Source organism: Pteropus alecto, unplaced genomic scaffold (genome assembly GCF_000325575.1).
Source record: "Pteropus alecto unplaced genomic scaffold, ASM32557v1 scaffold164, whole genome shotgun sequence".
Lineage (NCBI taxonomy): Eukaryota > Metazoa > Chordata > Mammalia > Chiroptera > Pteropodidae > Pteropus > Pteropus alecto.
Window position 1 is genome coordinate 16,451,546 of NW_006439568.1, and position 25,451 is coordinate 16,476,996.

The window sequence follows — 25,451 nt, forward strand, 5'->3', positions numbered from 1 at the left end:
TTTAGCCTGGCTCTGATATTAAAGTTCAGAAGAAAGAAAATGGCAGCGAGGAATGGGCTGATTGTAATGGTGGAGATTTAGACTCCCAATCAGAGAAAAGACAAACTCATTAAGAATTAAAGAATGGAAAAAAAATTAAAGAATGGGAGAGGAAAAGGTAAGAGTATGTGGTCAAAGAAGGAACTTTTAGATGTAAAGATCGATTTTTTAATGCATGCTATTAAACTAGTTTGTTATTATGAAAAATTTAAACCACTTTGGCAGGTAAACACCTTTATCAGGTATCCAGATCACTCTCCTAGTTCTGTCCAGTTGATGCTGCTTTCATCCTCCTCCAACAGGTTTTCCATATCTATCTTTTGTCATTTACCATACATTCCTCTAGACATTATCTTTGTTAAAAAGAAAAGGCCAAAGTGAAGGGCAAGCAGCATTTATTTGAGATCAAAAAAGAATAGCTATTTGGGAAGGGCTCATTCAGGCAGAAACCCAAACAGTGTTCTGATTAGGAGACAGAGGAAAAGAATATTTATGAGAAAGGAAAGGGGAACAATTACAACAATAGAAGGAAGGCATTTCAGTACACATAAACTAACGCAGTGACTGAATTCTAAACCATGTGTTTAATTTTCAGGCTGGTAGCCATCGGTTTAGTAGTCCTAACATCTGATTTCTTGTTATCTTTACAAACAGTTGTTTGGGACACAATGTTGTTTGGGGCCCAGTCCAAAGGTAATTCTGCCCTGTTTTAACCAATGTTCCAAAAGTTTGAGAAAGAAGACTTGCAAAGCAGTTCCTCTGGGATGGCAGCTCCGGCTCCCTTTTAAAGTGGCTCTATATATAGTATTTTTTACATCTTCCATCTTTATTGAATCTCAAGATCTCTTACAAAAATGTATCCTTAGTTCTGACACTTCTAATCTTCAGTAAATTCATCTTTGTTATTATCTCTCTGTGGTTTAAAATGTTTATTAAAGGTTCAGTTTTATAATATCTAATCATAACACTGAATTTCAAAACTCTCTGGTACTTAAGAAAGAAAATAATTAGTCTTGCAAATTTAAGTATTGAGATTAAAGCCTCTACAATCAACACATTGGTATATATATCATATATCATTTCATCTGAAACAATTCTTAAATCTTAACTATTCTGATAAAGCTTCCATATACAGCAAAATTAGATTATGGTTTTTAGATTTAAATAACGATGGTAGGACCCCATGTTGTCGATGAATAAAATAATCCAATTAGCCAACTTTGACAAGAAGAGGCCAGTTCAATATAATCTACATGTAACCGGTCAGTTGTAACTGCCCTGCTTTTAGTTAGCTACAATATTTGATTTGAGGGTAGAAGACAATGACATCCACCATTCCGCTGACTAGACTGGCTGACTTTCCGTAGCCTGCTGGTGTCTTTTCATAAGAAAAAATAATAGTATAATGTTGCCATTTATAATATTATTATTACCATAACAATAATAACTACCATTTCTTGAATACTTACTGTAATTCAGTCACTAAGCTCTGTTACATAATTCACATACTTGCCTTAGAGATATATATAACTGCCCCACTTTATGGATTAAAAAAAGAAAGAAAAACTCTGAAAGTCAATCTACTCTTACAGAAGGAGCCTTCTTCAAACCATAGTATATAATACGAATATCAAAAGTAAGCCGTGAATGAAACTTTTAAATTGATTTTAAATGCTTTAATACTCTCAAACGTAGCCTGGATCAAACTTTCAAGCATAATGTTTACTACTTAATAACTAATTAAAAACAAGCAATCTAACTTCTATTAGAAAGAAAGACTTTCTTCAGGGAAGAATGTGTTTCGGTTTTTCAAGAACATCAACAACATTTCATGAAAATGAAGTATTATGGTAGATATGTTTCCATAACAACAAATTCACAGTATAACCATAGTACTAGATGTACCTATTATGGTAGAATCTTCAAACCATTTTTCCAATTATAAGATTTACATTCATGATTTGGACATCATTTTTATTCAATTAGCTTGCAGATAAACAAGACAATACTTACTTCTTTCCCTTTTTTTCTCTGTTATTTAAAATGTTTGTGAAATAGCTTTCTTCCTACACAACAGCCTCTTTACCCATATCTTCCTGAAGAGGAAATAAAATGGGAAAAGAAGTGGCAGAGAAGTGGGAAGGGAATGTGTTCTCCTTGCATAACTAAGTAAGGGAGCACAGGAAGTGGTATATGCAAGAGAAGCATTTTCTCCTTAGATAAATGACCTTTCTATCTTCGACCCCCCAAAAAAGAAAAACGGGTTTACCATTGAATTCCTGTTGACCACATCTTCCTGTGTTGTTCATCCATTTTAGAAAACATAAATTTTAGTTGGTATTTCTTTACATCCCTTTTTTTTCATCTAATTCAGTTATTTTCAACTTTTGAACAGACCAAGCATTTAGAACTTAGAAAGATTTTGTTTAGAAAATAACAATCCATTAGCTTAAAATAAACAAGCACGAGTGCACTGCATTGATGTTTTTGAAAATAATACCTTTATATAATCCATCAACAGGGCCAGTGCCATTAGAGGTGGCTTTTGAGTAAGCATTTATATATTCATTTTTAAATCATTGTCGCATACCTTCAGTGCAATACTTCTTCACTATCATATGAACCTGCAAACCTCTGATTGCTTATTCAGTGTTGATATTGCAATTGCAATGGTGGTGTTTAAACGTAATTATTAATATACATAGGCAAAATCATTAGTGCAGGTATATATGGTTTTCTCTATAGAGAAAAGCATGATACTAATAAATGTTATAATTCTACATTTTTGTTATGGCAACATAACTGAAGTGGATATTTCATTTTCTTGAAACAATTATTTTTGAAAATTTAAAATACACTGAGATAGCCCTTTTTTCTACCAAGATTAGATTATTTATTTTTATTTTTAATTGCCTATCAATTAGTAACGTTATGCATCTTAAGTTTAAATCAAGTTAGTATTTTTGATTGATAGAGAATTTAAGATCAATTTAAAAGCACTGATTCATAGTTTACCTTTGATATTCTTATTATAAAAGACCATTGTGACTCAAAGTGATTGAAAGCAGGTATTTATTAAGTAACTCGAGACTTTAAGGGTAAAAATAATAAAATATTAATCTTTACTTCTAGAAAAAGAATAAGGAAACCAATTACTAAAATAATATGTATTTATTAGGAAATACTAAATCATAAATATTTTCTAATATACCACCCATATCTTCAGCTAAAGACTACTAAATCTGAGTCATTTTTGTATTTTGATCTCATTAATAAGAACTTAATAATGGATCAAGCTTAGTAAATGAAATTAAGTTCTCAGTAAAGACTATTTCTAATTTAAATTTATTTTCCACTTGACTTTCTGCCTTTTCTGAGCTCTTCCCCTATATAACTTAATTTCAAATCTTATTCACTTTTTTTTTTTAATTTGTGAATCATCTATCTAATACTTTAAACTTTAGGGCATGAAATATAAAAAACAAAGTCTAGTTTCCTTCTCTTTCTAGGTAGTTAAATAGGATCAGAGATTCTTTTCTACTTTCTAAATCTAATTACTTTGAGAGGATTTTTTTTAAATAAAAATTTCCAGGACCTTTATAATCTAAAGCCACAGAAAAATAGTTTTACCTACTTTTAGTGTTTTAAATCCCCATACTGTATTTTTATGTTTGAATTTATCTTCATCTCCTTCTCCTCCAAAACTGCTTTAGCATTTTTAAAAACTTTCCTATGAAATATAGGTAAGAATTTTTTAGAAATTTTGCAGGATTGTTGATATAATTGTAACCAGTTAGAGGTATTACATGATCACATCATTTATCTCTTAAGTTGATGTTCTGGAAAACCTTAATTAGAGAAAAACAAGATTAAAAAATTAAGCAAAATATAAAAAGTATTCAGCTAAAAGTTGCTATATGGATTTTTCCTTAAGCTTTGAAATTTTGTGAGTCACCTCAAAATCTTATATTGTGTTTATGATAGATTTTTCAGTAAATGCAATATTGACATTTGTTTGGAGGAAATGAAGACTTGCTTAGTTATACTGAACTCCATTTGGGCAGTAATGGTACTGATATTCTTACTCACATATTACAATCTTCTTCTTTTTTTTTTTTTGCAGTTTTACTAAAGGGAGGAAAAAAAGAGGAAGAGAAACCATTTAGAGACTGTGCAGATGTATATCAAGCTGGTTTTAATAAAAGTGGAATCTACACTATTTATATTAATAATATGCCAGAACCCAAAAAGGTAAAACCAGAAGTGTTTGTTTACGAGATGTAAAGCAGATCCTAGTTGAATTGCTGAATAATCAGATTGATTTGTGAGCTTGTTAAACCGAATATATATATGGCTGAGTGCTTTTCTCAAAAATACTGTGTTTCCTGGGCCTATAAAAGATGAAAACCTATTGTACAGACCTTCCCCAACTCCTCCATCTCCCATCCCTCTACAAAAAGTTTTCTATTTATTCTCTGCCTATTCCTGGGATGTCCCTTTGCTCATAAATGCTTGCCTTATACAGATTACATACCGAAGTCACATGTACTTCGAGTGCATGGAGAAGAGTTAGGAGCCATCTTCCAATGTCTTAAGGATCCAGATGGCACAGATCATCTACAGTCCAGATACTTTAGAGGTAAAGCTAGGGACTTATTTCCAGAATCACTGCTCCTTAGGGTGAGAGAAACATATTCTATATTAACTCATAGTCTTAAAAGTATTTGCTTTTTATATTAACCTAAAAGAATGGATTGGATGATAGGATTCATGAGTATATTGAACAGGATCCAAAGTAAATTTTAAAGTAAGAAAACACTATCTTCCTGTTGTCACATCTCTTTTATATACTCTTTCTCCCTATTTATTCATTAGATCATCCATCCATTCCTTCATTCAATATATATTAAGTGTAGGTCATTCATTTGTCAGTCACTGACTAGGGACATAATACAGAAAAACAATTCTCAGTATAGCGGTGAAGACAGACAATTACACGGATAATTATAATGTACTGTAGAAGTGTAGTGATAGAGACAGTCTATTGAAACAGGGTTTATGAAGAGCCTTTAGGAGAGCCCTGCTCTTCAACACACCAGAGCTTTAGCTAGGTGCCCCAGGTCCCAAGAGGACTGTCTGCCTTTCCAGTGCTTCATCCTCAAAGGATGGAACACCTTACTCCTCTCTTTGCCCCCTTGAACTACCAGTCCCTTGTCTCTCTTTCCTCTGAGTACTGTGCAAATGCTCCTGGAAGGCCTTTCCCGATTCCCTCAAGCAAATTTGCATGACTTTCTCACTATCAAATTTCTACAGGATCAAGAATTCTACCTCTTCTTTTTTTTTTTTTTAATTGAAGTAAAATTGATATATAACACTATATTAGTTTCAGGTGTACAACATAATAATTAGATATTTGTATACAGTATAAAGTTATCACCACAAAAGCTAGTTACCATCCATCACAATCCAGTTGACCCCCTTCACCCATTTTGCCCACTCCACCAACCCCCTTTCCCTCCGATAACCAGCAGTCTGTTTTGTCTTGTTTTGTTCGTTCATTTTTTTTTTTTTAGATTCCACAATTAGATGAAATCATAAGATATTTATCTTTGTCTGACTTACTTCACTTAGCATAATATCCTTAGGTCCATCCACATTGTTGCAAATGGCAAGAATTCCTTCTTTTTTATGTCCAAACAGAAGTTCATTGCATGTACCTTTTTATCTTTGATTTCCTGGGACCCAACATAGTTTCTGACACATCATAGGTCCTTAGTAAATATGTGCTGGAATGAAGGAATGAATGAATGGATGAGTGAATGAATAGAAGTCTTGCTAATAACAATATTAACACCTCTATGTAGTATATAGTAAGTGAGCCTAACTAATTTAGTCCTCCTGATTATTAGTTTCCTTTGATTGGTGAGGGAAACTTGGAGACCAGCTTGTCAGCTGTCACACAGTTGTCAAGAGCGGGAGTCTGGACTCTACCAGCATCTTCTCTCTCCTGATTTCAATAAGGATTAGTGGTTTAAGTTAGCTCAGTGTTTTTTTTTTTTTTTCCCTTGGCTGGGATAAAGTTTTACCCTAAAAAGAGGCCTTGCATGCAGTTCTGTAACAGGAAGGAGGGATGGAGAAAGCACGAGGTGAAAGAGGTGGCAGGCACAGTTCTGTACATTGCTACCTGGACCACCTACCAGAGACATTTGGTTTTACTTCTTTTTCTTTTTGGGCTTCTGTGCAAGATCTCACTGAATCAAGTTCCCCATGGCTTCAAAATAATAATAATAATAATAAAAGCTGTGTAGTTACAATGGCAGGTCTAGGAGTAAGAAGAAGAGGGTAACTTAGTGTAAGGAGGAGCATTTTGAATCCTTTGGATCATATGACATGAAGCCTTCTTACTCTGCTTGCTGATGTCTTAAAATCATACCTAAGCTTAAATTCAACTCATACACATACACATACATGGCATATGAACACTCGCATACCCAGACACCATACACATAGCATATAAAGTGATCAGAAACTGTTCTGGGGGAGAGAAGTGGAGCTAACAAAAATATTCTCTGTAATTTATTTAAAGAACTGCCCAAGATCTGAAAGAAATCCTAAATTATTGTCAGTCCCACTATAATATAACTTGACTATAAAAATAAAGTAAACTAAAAACATTGAGTGACCCTCTTTTTAGACTCCTAATGATTCTATGATTCATATGAATCTAAAAATAAAATATTTTTCATGGACAATAGACTAGTAGTTACCAGAGGGTAGGGGGAAGGGGGGAGGCAAATGGGGTAATAGGGGTCAAATATGTGGTGACATTAAAGAATTAAAAATAAATTAATTAATTTAAAAATAAATAATAAATAAAATAAAAATAAAATATTTTTTAAAGTTTTCAGATTAACACGCGCACTTTTAGAATTTTTTTCACTCCATCACCAGTTCAATCATGTAGCCTTAGTGGGCATCACAAATACAGTGTTGATCATTTCATGAACTTTAATTCATATAAAACCACAACTCTATTCTAGTTCAAAATGTTTTCAGATATAAATGACATACAGGCTATTTGCAGAACCACTTCTCCTATTAAGGTAGAAGAAAAATATCCTATCTTAGCTCATTATCTTAAATAACTCAGAAACTTGAATGCTAACTCATAAGCTTGAATAAGTTTGCTTTTCATACTTACGTAAAAGAGTGGGTCCAGTTTACTGGTTCAATGGCTGACTCCTATGCTGGTGTCACCAGGATAGCACAATTTAAATTTACAGCTCTGCAAAATGATGAATTTTGCATATTATGGAGCTTTAGAGTTGTTCTTGAATAAACAAAATGTGAAATATTAAAATCACTAATGTAAAATATCTGCTAGATTAAAAAATGTCTGAGATTTGGGCCTAGGGAAAAATAGTAGCCTGAGCAGATTAGCAGTCATATTAGTACAGGCCTGTAATAAGCAAATTTTATCCCTGCAGAAATGGCCCCAGGACCGTTCTCATGTCATCTGCTCAGGACTGTCATTAGACAGTTTTATTGGAAATAATAGCAGAGAATGGTGAGAGGAGGAGATAACTGAACAGAAGAGAGAAAGGCTAAAGCCTCCTTCTTGACTTAGGTGTTCATTCTCTGGTTTAATCATTCCCCTCTATGGTGACGGACCCTCTCACAAGTGGTAGTGCTGTTCTACTATGGAGATGAATACTCTGGACTGATACACCTGCATGTCTTTGTAGGTAGCATATATTTTTTAAATCCCTTATTATATTCACACAGCTTGGCATTAGTAAAACTAAATATTGTGTGAATTTCCCCAATGTAATTTAGAAGCTGATTAATACAATAGTTCAAATGTATTGAGCATTTAGTTTTCGAGGTCCTATTCTAAGTTCTTTAGATATACTCATTTGTTTACTCTTCATTAACTCCGTGAGATAGATACTGCTATTGTCCCTGTTTTAGAAAATTAATTTGCCCAAATCGCATAGTATATATTGAACACAGGCTCTGCAACAAAGAATCAACTCCAGACTGTAGCATCTTAAAAGGGGCTAAGTAGGATACTTATGTATATTAGCGATGACTGAAATTGCACTACTTATAATTTTTAATATGAATTTATGTGAATGGCACAGGAAAGAGTTTATCAGAAAATTATGTAAAATATTCATGCTCTGATTATAAGCCATCTCATTCCCTTTCACTCTATAATCTCATTTTCTTCTCCCATTTGGTATAAATCTCTCAGTCCTATAAAGTGTTTGGAAAATGTGTCTTTAGGACCCTTGCCCTTTGTAGTTATAAAGTTTGGTGTTACTTTTAGATATTCTTAGCAAAAGCTTTGCTCATTGTAATGCTTGCAGAAGGTCTAGCAAGGGTAAGAAACTCAAAGCAAGTTTTTATAAAAGCAAAAGGAAACAAAAACTTCAAATATGTATGATATGGAAATGGGCCAATCAATAAAATTGGGCTACTTAGGCAACTGATGAAAATTATTAACAGAAATTATTCACCTTTTAGTCAGAGCGAGAGTTGCAAGCATACAGAATTGTTATGTAGTTACTGTTTTGACTGACATTATTCTATGCCAAGAAAGAATGTCTGCAAAAGTTAGAAAGTGCTGTCTTTTCAAATGTGATGAGAAGCCAATGGTGATCTTCTAGGACATTTAATTTTTCAAGTAGATAGAAACTAAGAATTAGATCATTTATATATTTACCTTTTACTTTTATATTATTAATGGCTTGTGGTTATTTTCCTCTCTGAATTCTCTTCAATAAATAGTAGTAGGAAATAGGATTTTTCCTTTCATTTCATAAGTTGCTAAAACCAAATGCACTATAGCCAGCTTAGTTTTATCCCAAAAAACAAAACATTAAATCGCTTCTCCTTATAAAATATTTAAAACCTGTTTCTGAATTCATAATTCCCCTAATTCTTGGGAAAGGACTATAACAAATGTGTTGAGCCTTTTTCATTTAAGGTAATGGAAAAATAATTAACACCCACAAGCCTAATCATTCCAACTTGTATGGAGCATAAAAACATAAGAACTATGTGAATCAAATTTCGCCTTTTGTTTGGGTTTAAATCTCTGTATTATGTTAAAAGGTATTTAATGCTTGAAAGCTTTGACCTTGCCTGGGACAGGAGCCAGTTCAATCTTTTCTTGGATAGAGTTAAGCTCAAGTCATATGATCAATAAATGCAACCGGCACAGTAAATGTAGCAGGGCCCTTGTCTACAGGAAGGACACCGCCAGATGGCACAGACCACACAATATTGGCAAATGACCTTTTCAAGTCCTTTCATGTCTCAAATCTTTTGAAAACAACCACCTATTTTCTTGAACTTCCTTCATCTGTTAAGCTTAGCCTTTTTATTTTTCTTCTGACTGGAAATTTTTTTCTGGAGTGAGTCCAATTTCTTAACTATATCTCTGTGTGTGTGTGTGTGTGTATGATAAAAAGTAGCATTTGCAAAGATTAGTACTGCCAGTATTATTAACAAGAAGCTGGTGATCATAATCATAAGGACAATTTATTGAATTTCTACATATTTTGGCTTTGTACATTCTATATCATTTATAATAAGTTATAAATAATAAATGATATGCAGTTATATATAACAGTAAACAATACTACAATATATGAAATATATACAAAGTATATAATGCATAACATACATATATATTATCCCATATGTAACATGCATCCGAGAGATGAGAGTAATGGCAAAACCTATTATGTGCCAAACACTATACTAAAAACTCTATATACATTGACTCATTTAATCCTTGAAAAAATTCAAGAGATAGAGATCAGAGGTGAAATTAGAACATAAGTAATCTAGCACCCAAGTCCATGTCCCTAACCAAAATGCCATTCAGTTCTGTTGTGCCCGTATTTAACAAATGGCAGCTGTTATCATTGCTGTTATTATTGAGGGTCCTAATAAGAATTGTGGAGCATATGTGCAACCTCAAAACCTCTCTGCACCTCAGCTGCCAACACAATAATCTGCCTGGGTAACTTCTGTCTCCCATGTAGCTCTAACTCTGGTTCTTTATCTAAGAAAGGCTCTCAGTACATCTTAACGTTTTCAAGTTACTGAATACCTTTGTTTAAAAGAAAAGTTATTTTTTTATAAACTTTGTGAGTGATTTTAAAACTCTGCACAGAATTTTAATAACTTAATAATAATAAAAAAATTGTAAAGAATAGTTTTCTCTACACACTATGTTGATAAATGTAGTTATTTCTTTCCCTGAGCATGGAAGTGGACATTATAGGATTGTGAGTACAGTTTGGCAAAATTTCAGGCAATCAAGATATAAAAATGTGGAAAAATTTTTGGATTAACTAGTCAAGGCAGGGTAAAATTTAATTAAGAAATGGGTGACATAAGTTTCCCCTAGCAAAATGTTTCCTTGACATTTTCACTTACTCTTAAGTTTCACCAGTAAAGGTCCACCTTGGTCACTTGTCTTGAATCACCACCTATGCCCTCTTTAAACTGTACCATCTGGATTTTATTCTCATAGGAATCCTGCACTGTCTTTCCTCAAGGTCACTAATGGCTCCTCATTTTAAATTAAAGTATATATTTTCTTAATCTTTATTTGTCTGTCTTGACTACTTTGGAATATTTCATTAAGCCGATCACTTCCCCAACTCGAAATAGCATTCCATTAATCAAGTTTTTCTATTTGATCTTTCCCTCTTGCATCTCTATTTATTCAACAAATATTCATTTAGTATTGACTATAGGCTAGGCACTGCTCTAGGCATTGAAGACATCAGCAAATAAAATGAAGTCTCCGGCTACTTAAAGTTTTTTGATATATTTTATCTCCATCATTTGTTTTATCTCCCATTCTTGGGCCCTCCTCCCTTCCACACACACACAGTGATTTCCAATTGTTTCTTTACTTCTTTAAATAATCCTTCTTCCAGTTATCAGCTACTACTTTTAAGCATATTACTCCCGATACAGTTTTGAATTAGGTATACCTAGGGTTCAAATCTTAGGTCCAGTACTTGTTATTAATAATAACCATCGGTAAGTTACTGAAATACTCTAAGCCTCCTTTTTTTTTTTTTTTTCATTTGTAAAATGGGGATAATAATCATACCTACACCATATGGTCATTGTGAGATAAGTTAGAAAATGCATGTAAAGTGTTTAAATTATCTGGCACTTAACAAACATGCCATTCTTAATGGTTATTCTTTTCTTATTCCCTTATTTTCCTGTTCATGTTCTTATCTTTGGTCTGATAGATCATCTCCAATCAATAAACTTCCCCTTTTGGATGACTATGTTACCTCAAACTCTATATGTCCAAAACCATGATCCTTTTCTTTACTCATATGTTAGCTTTCTTCCTTAAATTTCTCATTTAGATCACTGTCTTTATCATTCTCAGGTTACTAGAGTTGAAAATTGTGGACTCCTACATCTCCTCAATCCCACAGGAGCAGTCACTATTGAAACTTATAGGCATTTTCAGGATGTATTGTATCCATCATATCTCCACTTATAATCAGAATCAGTGCCCCAAAATGCTGTTGACTGAAAACTAAGTGAATGAACAAATTAGAATTAAGGAGGATGAAAGACTAGCTAAAGGTTATATTGAGGACAATGAGCAGGTACAGAAGGGTCAAGGGATCAGTTGAGGGGGGAACTTTGAGGCAGAGAGGGGAATTTCACACTTATCATCTTGGAGGAGAGTCAATTCTTAGGGATTATGAAGATTCCTGATGGGTGGCTGTTGTCCAATTAGAGAGAGAGTCAGCCCTCCGGCAGTTTTCCTATTTATATGCTCACTAATAGGCACGGATCTTTTAGTTTCTTTCACTCTGAGGAAGTACACGGATAATTTGTCCTTTGACTGACAGTTCTTGCCATTGTTTTCATACCCTTTAGCTATCTGTGCTCCAAATTTGTGCCTCAGGGAAAACGCTTGAAGTTTTTTTCCTTTAGTCATAGTTTAGCTCTATGCTCACACAGTCTGCCTGCGTCATATCTACACCTTTAGCCAGCCTCAAAAATCATTTAGTAGTCAGGTGCCAGGGGAGCAGTGTTCCCCATAGCTGGGCCCTTGAATAATCAAACCGTCAGATTCATGCTGCATCAATTATAGTGATTGCTCTCCAAAAATAATCGCATTACAGATATGTTTCTCTCCTTCAGTGGACTCTGGGGGAAAATGAATAAATTTCTAAATAAATACTATTGTATGTAGAATAATTGAAATAAGCATAAGTCTTTGAGAGATTTGGATAACTTTTCCACATGGGAAAGAAATGCTTGTTGCCGTCAGAAGAAATACAGTATGTCATGTTCTCTTCTTATTGTTCATGATGAAAATTCATGCAAAAAAAATGTGTTCTTCATATGCCAAAGACCAAATTTTGCCTCTAATGTAACACTGAACCATCAAGAATGATTATTGTAGTATGTAAGTATATAGAAGTTAATATGCAATGAAATATGTAATAGCTAAATATGAATGATTTTTTAAAAATTGTTTTTCCAAAACCTTTATTATTATCATATTGCCATTTCAATTAATTACAGATTTTAAAATTCCAAATCTTATGTTTTGGAAACTTTAATAGCATTTAAAAAAAATTGAACATATACAAGTGCGTATTACCATTTAAAACAGATTTTTAAAAAATTTTATAGTCTGAGACAGGCAATTTTCAGCTGACTGATTAAAATGTTTAAAAGTAATTTATACATCTTTGATGGAACTTAATCAGGAACTCAAATGTAAGAAAAATAACCAATAAGATATCTAAATTAACATTTTCAGCATAGTAATTTTCATTCTTTTTGTCTATAGGCTTATCCATCCTATTTCTATTTTAAAACATATCTAATACATATTTCTTTAAAATAGACATAATTTTTACGATTTTACTTTTCCTTTTCTGTCAGGTATTTTGCAATATGGATCTTAGTGGGGGAGGTTGGACTGTAATACAACATCGTGAAGATGGAAGTGTGGATTTCCAAAGAGGTTGGAAAGAATATAAAATGGTAAGATGGAAGAATTTAGTAGTTGTTGATGTTTTATCATAAGGTTGTCTTCACCACACTGTGATAAACGCTTACATTTTTAGGTGTTTTTCAGTTACTTAAAAATAAAATGATAAATTAGTGACATTATTTTCATTAAACATAAAGCACTCATAAATCATTTTCAGTAAATTATTTCCATGTGTGCATTAGAAAGAAAAATGTATTGCTGAAATTCTTTGGTGCACTGTTATGTATTGTCTGGATTTGTTCCTGGTGGAATGAGGGTGGGGGAAGCTAGAACTCAGACCCAGGCTGGGTACATGAGCCAGGACAAGAGAGGCATACAGGGCTGTGGTTGTGGAACAAGACAGCTACTACCAATGGCCTCGGTGACATGGCTGGCAAATCATTGCTGGCTGTTGACTGAGAGCTCCTCCATGTGGCTGGGTTGGGCTTCTCCCAGTACAGTTATCCAGGGCCATCAGACTTCTTATGTGGCATTTGTCATCTCTCAAGCACAAAAATAGAAGCTTCCAGGACTTTTAAAGACCCAGAAATAGCATGATTTCACTTTCACTGCATTTGTTGTTGTTGTTATTGTTGTTGTTATTGTCATTAATGATAGGGGTAGTTCAGATTCAAGGTAAGAGAAGTACACAAGGGTGTGAACTGTGAGCCATGGGTCACTGGGGTCTCCAGAGTAAGATTAGACATCACTATCATCATCGCCATGCTTGTAGCTAACCTTTTCAGTGACTAACATGTGCCAGCCCTATACACAAATTCTTATGTAATCTTCTATATCAATCCTGTAACGAATGATAGCTAATACTGTCTTCATTTTAAGAAGAAAATGAACAAGTTGGGAGATAAACTTTTCCAAGATAATATAGTAGCTGGTTGAAATGATTCATAATCCAGTAATCACATAACAAATGCCTAACAATATTAAGTATTAAAATCTGTTGACAGAATATTGAGGCACAGGAATAGAAGAGGATTTCCACTTATAGACTAATTCTCATTTTTCACATCTAAATCTTCTGAGTCATTCTTCTCTTGACAATTTTCTGATAACTTCCTCTCTCAAAAAGTAAAGAAAAGGGTGAAGAGAAATGCTCTACTAACCTAAGTTCTATCTTGATATTCTTGTAAGTAATGTAAAAACTATAGTTGGTCGACATCATAGTTCACCCATTAGTAGGTTTGTAGCTTGTTGAATGACAGTAAACAAAGAGTTTTAATAAATATAGGGAAGCCTCTAGTGGTGTTTCTGCATCTACAACATTTTTATTGAACACTCTAAAAGTAGGTTAATGAAGTTTGGAGTTACACAAAGTTAGAAACTTGATGTTTTCAATAAACAAACTCAAGATGGAAAGGTAGGCTGAACCCAACAAAATAGAATTCTACAGAGATAAATGTTAAGTCAGACCAAAAATACACAAAATTAACTGTGAGAATATGAGATAAATGTCACTAATTAGCTTAAGAACCTAGTATTTGAAAGATGGCGAAATTTACTTGGTTATAAGCTTATTTTATGTTGTTGAGTACTAAAAAACAAAGACCTATCTACACAGTCTACATTAATAGTAGTCTTTAGTTGCAAAAAAAAAAAAAAATGCAGAATCATTGGTGTCTGTCATGGTCTGCTTACATCAAGAATATACTTTCAATTCTGGAGGTTTTCCAACATGGGAACTTATCTCAGAGGATACAAACAGCATGGAAGGAATCTGGAAACCTTATGTGGAGCAGGTGAATAGTCAAGTGTCTAACCTGGAAAAAAAAGAATTAGGTGTACATTGGTCTGATAGCTATTTTTTTAAATTTATTCATTTAAATTAGTTTCAAGTATACAGTACATTGGTTAGACATCTATATAGTTCATAAAACGATCCCCCCAATTGCTACCTCCCTCCCCTGGCCATCTACCTAGCCATTGTATTAATGCTAACTGCATTCCCTATGCCATGCTCCCCATCCCCATGACCAATTATCAACTACTAATTTTAATTAACTGGATGGAGGTGTGTAGTACTGGAGCCTGCTACTCAAAGTATGGTCTAGGGACCACTAGCTATAACGTTGTCTGAGAGTTACTAGAAATGCAGACTCTCAAGCTCCACCCCAGACCTCCTGAATTAGAATCTGCATTTTAACATTGCTCTAAAGAAGGAATCTCCATGATGAATGGAGGAACATTACAGAGAGGCAAAATTTAACTAAGTATGAACAAAACTCTCTAATGATTCTTTCTAACTTGAAGTGGTGAGGACCCATCTTCAGTGGAAATGCCAGTAGAAGGTAAATAGTCATGTTTCAGGATTGTTATGGAGAATTGGAGTGTTGGTTTGATTCTGAGGTCTCTTTCTGCCAATGTGATTCTAAGAACATTTGAGGGGAAAGGACACATAAGTTCTAAAAGAAGACCTTGCATTCTGTCTGTATTAACATTTTGAGTCTTCACTCTGTCATTTACAAATGAAGTAATTTTGGGCAAATCATTTAATCCATACCTTAATTTTCTCACTCACTGAAAGGGGACATTAATAATAATGCCTCACCTGCTTTGCAGAAATGTTATGAGAATTAGATATAAATAAAGCATTTGGCACACAGAATTTTCAATAAACAGTATTTATTATTATTACCCAAAATTAAAACATCAAAGACTGCAAAATTTTTCTTAACTCTGCCAAAAATATGATTTCATAAACCATCTTAATTCATGATTATTTTCATCACGAAAATGGGATGTGAAGAAGTCATCTGAGTATCAGACTATAGATATAGATTTAGGCAAATCTGTAATACATTATTATTGACATTCATTATAATTGGAAAATGAATATAAAGTTGTCATCATGGCGACTTTCCAAAATAGTGAATTAGTAACTGTAAGCATCTGTTGCCTTCACAAACGAGGCATGTTAAGTAAGAGAGGCTGACATTTATTTACGTCTTATAAATATTTACTAAATACATATGTGTATAATGCATTTTTATTATTGGAATGAAACTGAATTATTCTTTAATGAAGTTTCTTTAATGATGCTTTTATGAAGTTTCTCCTCCCCCTTTTTAGATAGGTTATCATGTTTTGTTCAAACTAGAATAATTTATCAGCTCAGTGGCAATTCTGCATGATCAGAAAATGAGATAAGCTCCAAAATTCTGAAACATTTTGGCAAAAATGAGTCCAACGACTTTTTTATTTTAATTAAAAGAATTCATCACATGTTACAACTTGGTTAACTTTCACCAAAACACATGGTAGAAAGTGTTTCAGTTTCCTCCAGAGCTTTTCTTTCACCTAAAGACAAAATAACATGACGACAAAGAATGGATGTAGACTCCTTCTGCCAGTTCTTATCAATCACACCCATTTCTGCTCCCTGCATCAGAAGAACGGGCCGCTGGGCTGTGCATCCTTTGGGAAAACAAGAACTTGCCATGCACCACTTCCTCCTCAATCTTCACTAATCTAATATAATATAACCTAAGACGCTTCACTTCTTTCTCAGTCATGGAGTGTAGAAATAAAGTTTCATCCTGCCTTCTTTTCTGCCTTACCTCTCCCCTTTCCTTCATACTGGTTGATGACTAAGGATTGCCTTTTGCCTTATAAGGTTTCCAGGGAAAAAAAGTTAAAATTATCAATACGTGAAATTACAAATATATATTATGTATTATAATTATTATTTTTAAACATCTCAACATGAGAGACTTGCTACTTATTTGATTCTTAATATTGGCTTTAAGCCTTCGAAAGTCTTTTACCTGAGCTTTGTTTTCACTTAAACTTCCTTATGAGGAGATGCAGCAAAATCTGGTTTATGGATTTGTAAAGATGTTTACAGAGAGCTCTGGAGTGGGCCTGTTTAATGAGGCACTTAGGGAACTATATTAACTTCTTCAAACCATGAGGATACTATTTAGTGGCCTCCAGCAGTAACTTATCAGCAGTACTTTTACATATAAAGCCCAATCAAGCTAGGAGTCCAAATAGTACCCTAGTGGCCTAACTTTATAGAAGGTAGTGTGACTAATGCCTGGAGACAACCTGGCTTTGTATTGTAAACAATTACCCCCATAAACGGAGCTTCCTATTGACACACATACTTCAGTCTGAGCACCATACTGTCTGAGAGTTCTTTATTTCTGGAAAGAAATTAAGAGCACATTTTCATCTGTATTCTAACATCTTTACGTTAAAAAGGGAAATATATAAGGAATTTAAAATGTGGAAAGAAATTATTCTTTTGATATTTCTTGGGCTGAGTGTCTAAGCAGTTAAAGGAGATGCAAGACCGAATTGTGAATTAAAGAGCCCTTGGGAGCCACAGCACAGTAACCTTGACTTCTTGTCTGTTTTCTTTAATTATTTATATGAAAAGAGATGAAACCCATAGCACACATGGATTGTGTCTAGTTCTGAATGTGTTTAGCTATAAAAAGTCAACACTTCCTATGAACGTTATCAGACAAAACAGATAAAATATCAGAGACAATTATTTTATTAACTTGGAAAAATACAAACCACAACTGAATATTTCTGCAGGTTTTAGCAAAAACATATGAATATTGGTCTTTCCTCTGTGCCTTTTTTTTTTTTTTAGCAAGATGTGGTTTTAAGGCGAATTTTAAATCAGCATTAGTTTAGGTTAAATTTTAGTGTCTTTTTTGTCTTTTATTAAAGAGCAGAAGGAGAAGTAAAATCAATTAACACGGATCCGAATTACAGTATAAAAATCTTTCATATGATTGTGATTGACATAACAAAATATAGTAGTTTTCATGAAAGGATGTAGTATAACATCCTTATATTTTATATATGAAAAGGGGGGAATTCTATTTTTATTATTATTGTTTATTAGTTCAATAAGAACTTGCTGCTTTTTCACTATCAGCACTGAATTTTGTATAAGCTTTTATTTTTATTTTTATGCATATTACAGGCTATTTGTAGTAAAATATAGATCTATGGTAAGTTTTATATATGCAATAATGTGAAAACCTATTTTTTAATGTGCATGGCCATCTCTATGTTTCAGGAATGAATATGAATTTTTTTTCAAGGACAGTCCCATGATACATAATCAAAACTTGCCTCCTAATATGGAGCCAAATATGAAGATGAGGTTTTATGCCTGTGTGTTTCCTGTGTACCACTTAGATAACTTGATCTGGTTAATATGTTCTTTCTAATTTGCTCTCGGAGTAGCTATTTCACATCATGTTTATATGATTCTTCACTTTTGGTATACAGCACACTCACCAGTGGAAGCTTTGAAACATACAGATCTCTAAACCCACCCAGACATACTGAGTCAGAACCTCCATGCAGAAAACCAAGACATCTATATTTTGGAAAAGCTCCACAGCTGTTTCTGATATGCATTCCTGGTTGAAAGCAACTGTCAGAACTATCAATTTATTACTATGGGTTTAAGATCTCAAAAATTACCTCTTTTGTAGATCCTAAAACTTACAAAATATAAAGAGAAAGGGATTTTAAAAAATAGGACAGAGGGAAAGTTGAACGAAACAGCTTCCCTTTAGCACTCAGAAGCAGAAGTAAGGATAAGAAGGTAGTCAACACTTTGCTTTATATCAGAGTTTAGCTCTAATTGCAACTATTTGGTTTTAATTTCTTATTCAATAATTAACTTCTTGGATTAAAATGACAGTACTCATTTGTATAAATCAACACTCAACTTGTCATAAGAATACATTAGTTCCCAGCATCTCGAAGCCTTTTAAATAATTGTTTCAGTATCCCCTTATTAATTTCCAGGCTAAGACAAGACCTCAGATTATTTTTACTCCCTTTCTCATACAGAGTGGAATGAAATCTACTTACCTTCAAATAGCTCACAGTCTTGTGGGAGAGAGGCAAGTAAACAGAAAATTACTACATATGATGATTTATCTTCTAACAATAAAAACAAGTAGATTTTTAAGTGCTTCTCATGTATCAACACTGAGCTAAATGCTTTAAGTATCTTATCTCATTTCTTTCTCAAACACTCTATATGGAACACAACATTTTTTATATATGTTTTGCAGAAGGAAACTGAGGCTCAGAAATAATGTCAGAGGGTGCAAATGTGTGGCAGAAAGGCTTCAAACTGGAACTGAGACAGGAGTAGAAGTAGAAGTTATAATCAAAGCCAAGCCTTTGTTATTAGGCATCGGGTTCACGGTCTGTCTGAAAAACTATCCAATAGACAGTTTACTAATGTGAGAACCCATTTTTCCCATCTTTCGTTTATTTTTCATCGTCGTGAGGAAACAGTTGTTTCTGCATCACTGACTTTTAGCTATTAGAGAGTTTCCTCCCTCTGATGTCTCTAACAGCCATTTTGATTCATTGTAGCCCAGCATTTTGCTCTCGCAATAGAGCATGTGTAGATAGTTTTTCGGGAAGGTGCATAAAATAGAATTTTGGTTTCTCAAAGTAAATGTTGTTACTTCCTTTTTAGTTGCTTCTTTCTCTATTTTCAGTTGGAAAAAGCGAACTGTTTAGAAAGGGATGTTAATCTATCTCACTTAGGAGGAGGTACGAGCCTGCATGCCAGGACAGGGATGGGGGCCTGTAGGGATGACACTAATGCTCGTCCGTTTCTGGCTGGTGATATCTGCACTTTCCCCTGGGGAAACTAGAGAGCTTCATCCATGCAACGCTTTCAACAGCATGGAAATATGTGACCTAAAACTTAACACTTCATCATTCCCAGCCTTCTTATTCACAGTCACTATAATTGCCGAATCCTTTCTAACCGACTACAGAGAAGAGAGAATTGTTAAGTGGCTAGAGGGAGACTGTGACATGTCTGAGCTGAGAATAGATGCAAGGAAAATCCCAGCTGTCTTCTTTTTCTTCCCAATGGCTGCTGCAACTGAGAATGTGCTAATTCTTTGACTTCAGTCCCCTATAACTTTCTGTTTTGTTTATTCACTGGAAAAGGTAAGCTTTGCTTTTTCCCTGCTATATAACACCAACTGCCATAAGAAAGTGTAAAATTCTTAGCACATCCTAAATTGTTCTACTATTTCCTGCCACTGTGGAACTTTTGCAAAGTGTGATCTGTGCATCTTAGAAACAGAGAAGGAGCCACTGGGGTACTTACTGTCTTCAGTGTGGCCTATATCTTTGCTCTGAGCTACAGTAGATGGTCTTCAGGGAGCATATACCCAGTGCAATTTGGACGAAGAGTGTTCAGTTAATCAAAAACTAAGTTAATTGGAGAATAATTTTAAAAATGTGCCTCCATATACTGATATATTTTATTTTAACTTAAATGTAAAAATATACATTCACTTACCCATTTTTTTTAAATGTAAGGCCAAACCCTGGAATTCTGGGTCAGTGGTTCTTTCAAAAAACTTTCCCGTAATGAAATGCATCAAATTTCTAGCTTTTGTTTTTGTTTTTTTTTTTTTAAACTAGAGCAAGTAAGACACATGCAGAGCAATGTAAGTTAAAAATCCTCTAATGTTTTATCATTTGTCCTAGTCTTTTAGAGTTGTCACAACAACACATAATTCAAAAGCTTTTTTTATAGTGATTAACTTTCATTGAGCAAACCTAAATATTTAAATTAGGTTTTATAAAAAGGATGAAACAAAAAACCTCTTTCCCCACTATTTATGAAACATTATAAATCTTATCATTATAATAGCAGAACTGGCATAAACAGATTTGAAACCAAACACGATTGGCTTTGGTAAATAACTCAATTGGCAGGGACAAGTAGTAGTATACAGATACATTTAATGCTTTTAGTACACCCTGGACATCAATATATTTTAATGAAGGAATGGAGAACACTAATTCATATGGTAAGTTGGTTAAAGGAGAACACATCTGTAGCTATAATTCTATATAGTCGATATATATTAAATTTGAAAGGAAATAAAAGTTTTTTAAATTCTAATAATCTGTCTTGAGAAAATAAGGATTGCTGTGATTAGTTCGCTGCTTTCCTCATATGTCCTCTTAATGTAGAGAAAACCTTTATGAATGAATACTTCTATTAACCAGAATGTTTCTTTCTGAAACATCAGAGTATCTCCTGTTATTACTGGAGGTTGTGTCTTGCAAAATTAATGTGCACAAGACAGATTGGGAGCTTGCTCCAATGAAGATTCATTGGGCTGGCTCTCAGATATTTTAATTCGTGTGGAGCCAGAATTTTTTTTTTTTTCCAATCAGAGCTCCAGTGATTATGAGCACTTTAAGAAATACTTAAAGCTGGGTTCTTTAAGAAACGCTTCCCTGAAACTCAACCAAATTACCTACAAGTATTACGTTCTAAGGTTACTTCTCTGTCATTACAAATTGCTATAGTTTTCATTTTCTTTCTTCCTTCCTTTCCTTCCCTCCTTCCTTCCTTCCTTCCTTCCTTCCTTCCTTCCTTCCTTCCTTCCTTCCTTCCTTCCTTCCTTCCACTTCCTTCCTTCCTTCCTTCCTTCCTTCCTTCCTTCCTTCTTTTTTCTTTGAATTTCAACAGAACGTATGGAATTCCCAGTATATGCCAGCATTCCACTAGTCTTTGAGGATTCACAAATACAGCACAGTTCTCTCCTCAAGGAGCTCATAGTCTGCTCAGTAAGACAAACATGTAGATCGAGAATTACCTCGAACTTCAAGCATTACCAAGGAATCCTTCTCTGAGGCAGTTGTGAATATACAAAATCTAGGATGCCAGCAGTTTCTTAGAGTTCTTTATTTTCCTGTCACTAACATCTCCGATGTTAAGAATTGGCTTTCTTTGGGATACAACTTTTTTTTTCTCCCACAAAGAAACTATTTTGAACACTTAACAACCGTGACTGGAGTTGCCCTAACGCGAACAATAGAGCAGTATTGAGATTCAGGTGCAGAGCAGCCAACTAGGTTCACTCACTAGGTCTTCTGCCTTGAAATGCAAATCCATGCCGGTGAAGCATTTACATGATTATAGTTCTGGATTTACAGGTTTGTTAATTGGTATTTAAAAATGAGAATGTTATGAACATAGAGAATGTTATGAACATCTATCTTTTCAAATTAGTGTTTCGGATTTCTTTGGATAAATATCCAGAAATGGAATTGCTGGGTCATATGGTAGTTTTATATTTAATTTTTTGAGGAATCTCCATATTGTTTTCCATAGTGGCTGCACTAATTTACAATCCCACAAACAGTGCATGATGGTTCCCTTTTCTCCACATCCTTAACAATTCTTGTTGTTTGTTGATTTATTGAAGACGGCCATCACATTGCAGTTTTAATTTTCATTTCCCTGATGATTAGTGATATTGAGCTTCTTCTCTCTTTTTTTTTTGGTATGTCTATTAGCCATCTGTATGTCCTCTTTGCAGAAATGTCTATTCAGATCTTCTGCCCATTTCTTAATTTTTCTTGAGATTATTAAGTTGTATGAGTCCCTTATATACGTTGGATATTTAAGCCCCTATCAGATATATTATTGGCAAATATCTTCTGAAATAAATCAGACAGAGGAAAGACAAATACCACATGATTTCATTTATATGTGGAATCTAAAAAATAAAATAGATGGACAAACAAAACAGAAACAAGCTACGGATACAGAGAACAAATTGATAGTCGCCAAATAGGAGGGGTGAAAAAGGGGAAGGGGGTTAAGAAGTAGAAATTGCCAGTTATAAAAATAGTCATGAGGAAGTAAAGTACAGCATAGGGAATATATTCAATAATGTTGTAATAATTATATATGCTATCAGATGGGTACTCGACTTATCGGGTTCTTCGCTTAGTAAGGTATATAAATGTCTAATCACTATGAAACTAAACACCTGAAACTAATATAATATTGTAATGTCAATTGTAATTAAAAAGTAAATTTTTTAAAAATGAAAATGTTAAAGCTAGAAAAGCCAAAGAGCTAATAATCTGTTTAAGTTATTATCTGAGCATAATTTGACTTCTAAATAATAATGGAAACACAAACAATAATATCATTAAGTAATTTGCCCGATACTATGCTGATACTATTCATTGGAAAATATTTAAATTATATTCAAAATATTTCATTACCTAGAATTTTACAAAAAATTTCAAAAGCTACCTGTGATAGAGGAGTGTTCGCTGGTTAAAGCTGTTGATCAGATTCACTTATCCAAAAACATTTCATCTACACAGATGTGAAAATCAGGTTTTACTGTAATGAGAATTAGATGTAAGCCTCAATGCAGGGAGCCACAGCAGAAAAATATTGAGAAAATAATTGGAAAAAAGTATATAAAAATAGGAAGGAAATACCTTTACTTTTAAAAATGTTTTATTATTATTTGGAACATAGTTTAATATTGAACATGAAAAGAATTTATCTCTGAAGTAACAGCTGCATCTCTGTCTTCTTTCACAGGGTTTTGGAAACCCTTCTGGTGAATATTGGCTGGGGAATGAGTTTATTTTCGCCATAACTAGTCAGAGGCAGTACACACTGAGAATCGAGTTAATGGACTGGGAAGGAAACCGAGCCTATTCACAATATGACAGATTCCACATAGGAAATGAAAAACAAAACTACAGGTAAGTCCTCCTTCCATGTAGTGCTCAACTACCTTGGGCCTAGGCACGTAATAGTTTTAGTGGAAAAGTTTATAAAAAAGAAATGACGAAAGCCATCCTTCAAATTGAAAATCAGTTTGTCTAGGCCTTTTAGAAAGAGATATAAAATACCCTGTAAAGACTTCTTAAAAGCTTTAAGTATCAATTATTACAGACAGATTGTCTTGATGTTGGCTCAAAGTCCAGAAGATAGGGAATTAAGTCAAACACAAAATTATTGTTGTTGCTATTGGATTTTTATTATTGTTATTATTATGAAATAGTGGATTCATACATATAAAGCCGATGACAGAGAATTGACTCAAACTCAGTGACTTGAAATAAGTACTCAAAATATTACCTACTTATACTTACTTTATTTGCCTTTCTTAAATTATTATTTTCCACATTATCTTGAAGGTAATAAAAGATGGGTAAAATTCTACAATTTTGAATGATTGACATAAAAGTTAAGGTGAGGCATAATTTAGAACGTTTTGGTAAATAATGTAAAAGACATAAATAAATCCAAATAATGGCAACAGTATAAACAAAACATCATTGCAGATGTAAAAATAGACACTCTGTTTACTTAATTGTAAACATCTCTGATTTTTTTTCAATGAGCAGCTTACGTTAAAAATGGCTAAGCAAGTAATATGGCGTGGTAAATTCATTTCACACTTACTGTGTTACTCCTGTGTTCCGGGAACTCTACTGTGCACTAGTGATCTTGCAGGCAGTGATGAGATCGCTGGTCCCCGAGACCTCACAGTCCAGTTTTGTTGCTAACTAGGCCACTAAACATCTGGTTCGCATTCCGTGAGAACAGGAAATACATTTTAGTTACTTTTATATCACTACCTGTTGATGCAATACCTGCCACATAGCAGGTCTTACTAACTGTGTGTGCCTCAGTTTCATAATCAGTAAATTATAGTGGCAATAATTTTAAACTCTCGATAGTGTGGCTACTCTATATCGGTAATGGAAACACAATTGTGTGCATTAAAAGATTATCACATTGCTGCAAGGAAAATGCAGTGACAGTAACAAAAGCCTTCTGGTTTTTCTTTTTTTCCAACCTGTGTGGCCATCTCCTCATAGTCAACTGTTTTGGCTGCTTATTTGTCTTTTTGATATATACCAGTCTTTAGGACTTTAAATCTACAACTTTTTCATGAACACATTCCATTTTATTTTAGTGGGTTATGTATGAGATTGGATCCTTGGAGACATAATAATCATTTTCTTAACAAACAGTGATGATGTCACCACAACAGAGAATGAGAAATAGATCTAAAGAGTTCATAGTCTCATGGGGTGGGGGTAGGGGCATGAGGTTGTACATAATGGCAACTCAAGAAACCAAAGAAGAGACATTTATAAAATGCAATGGAGTGTAAGAAGAAATGTTTCCAAGGAGGTCAATATTTTGAGAGTTTTATAACAAGAAAAACCACTGTAAAACATCAGGGGTACTCTTATGTAAATGTTTTGACCTGAAACTTGAAACTATATGAAACTTGGCTAATATCAGACGGCCTGACAATAGGACTAGCAAATAATTAGTCTAGTCTTTTTCTAGGCTCCTGAAGAATTTTCTTTGGTTTCTTTCCAAAATGTCCCTCAGTTCTTGTGTGTGTGTGTGTGTGTGTGTGTGCACGCGTGTGCCCGCGCGCATGCATGCATGTGTTTGCGAGGGTAGAATGGTATTAAGGGGACAAAGAGTGTTTGGGCAGGTTTAGGAGGATTGCGGGCATCTGAGGTAGACTTCAGG

At 33.9% G+C, this 25,451-nt stretch overlaps 1 protein-coding gene across 4 annotated transcripts in view; it reads left to right on the forward strand.

Moving 5' to 3' along the window:
- The window catches only part of ANGPT1 (angiopoietin 1), a 232,150-nt gene that overhangs the window by 171,151 nt on the left and 35,548 nt on the right, over positions 1-25,451 (forward strand). For all 4 annotated transcript variants that reach the window (XM_025050144.1, XM_015593045.2, XM_006916614.3 and 1 more), the window contains exons 5-7: positions 4,163-4,290; positions 13,000-13,101; positions 23,487-23,653. In XM_025050144.1, coding sequence (XP_024905912.1) covers positions 4,163-4,290; positions 13,000-13,101; positions 23,487-23,653 — 397 coding nt within the window. The remainder of the gene's footprint in view (positions 1-4,162; positions 4,291-12,999; positions 13,102-23,486; positions 23,654-25,451) is intronic.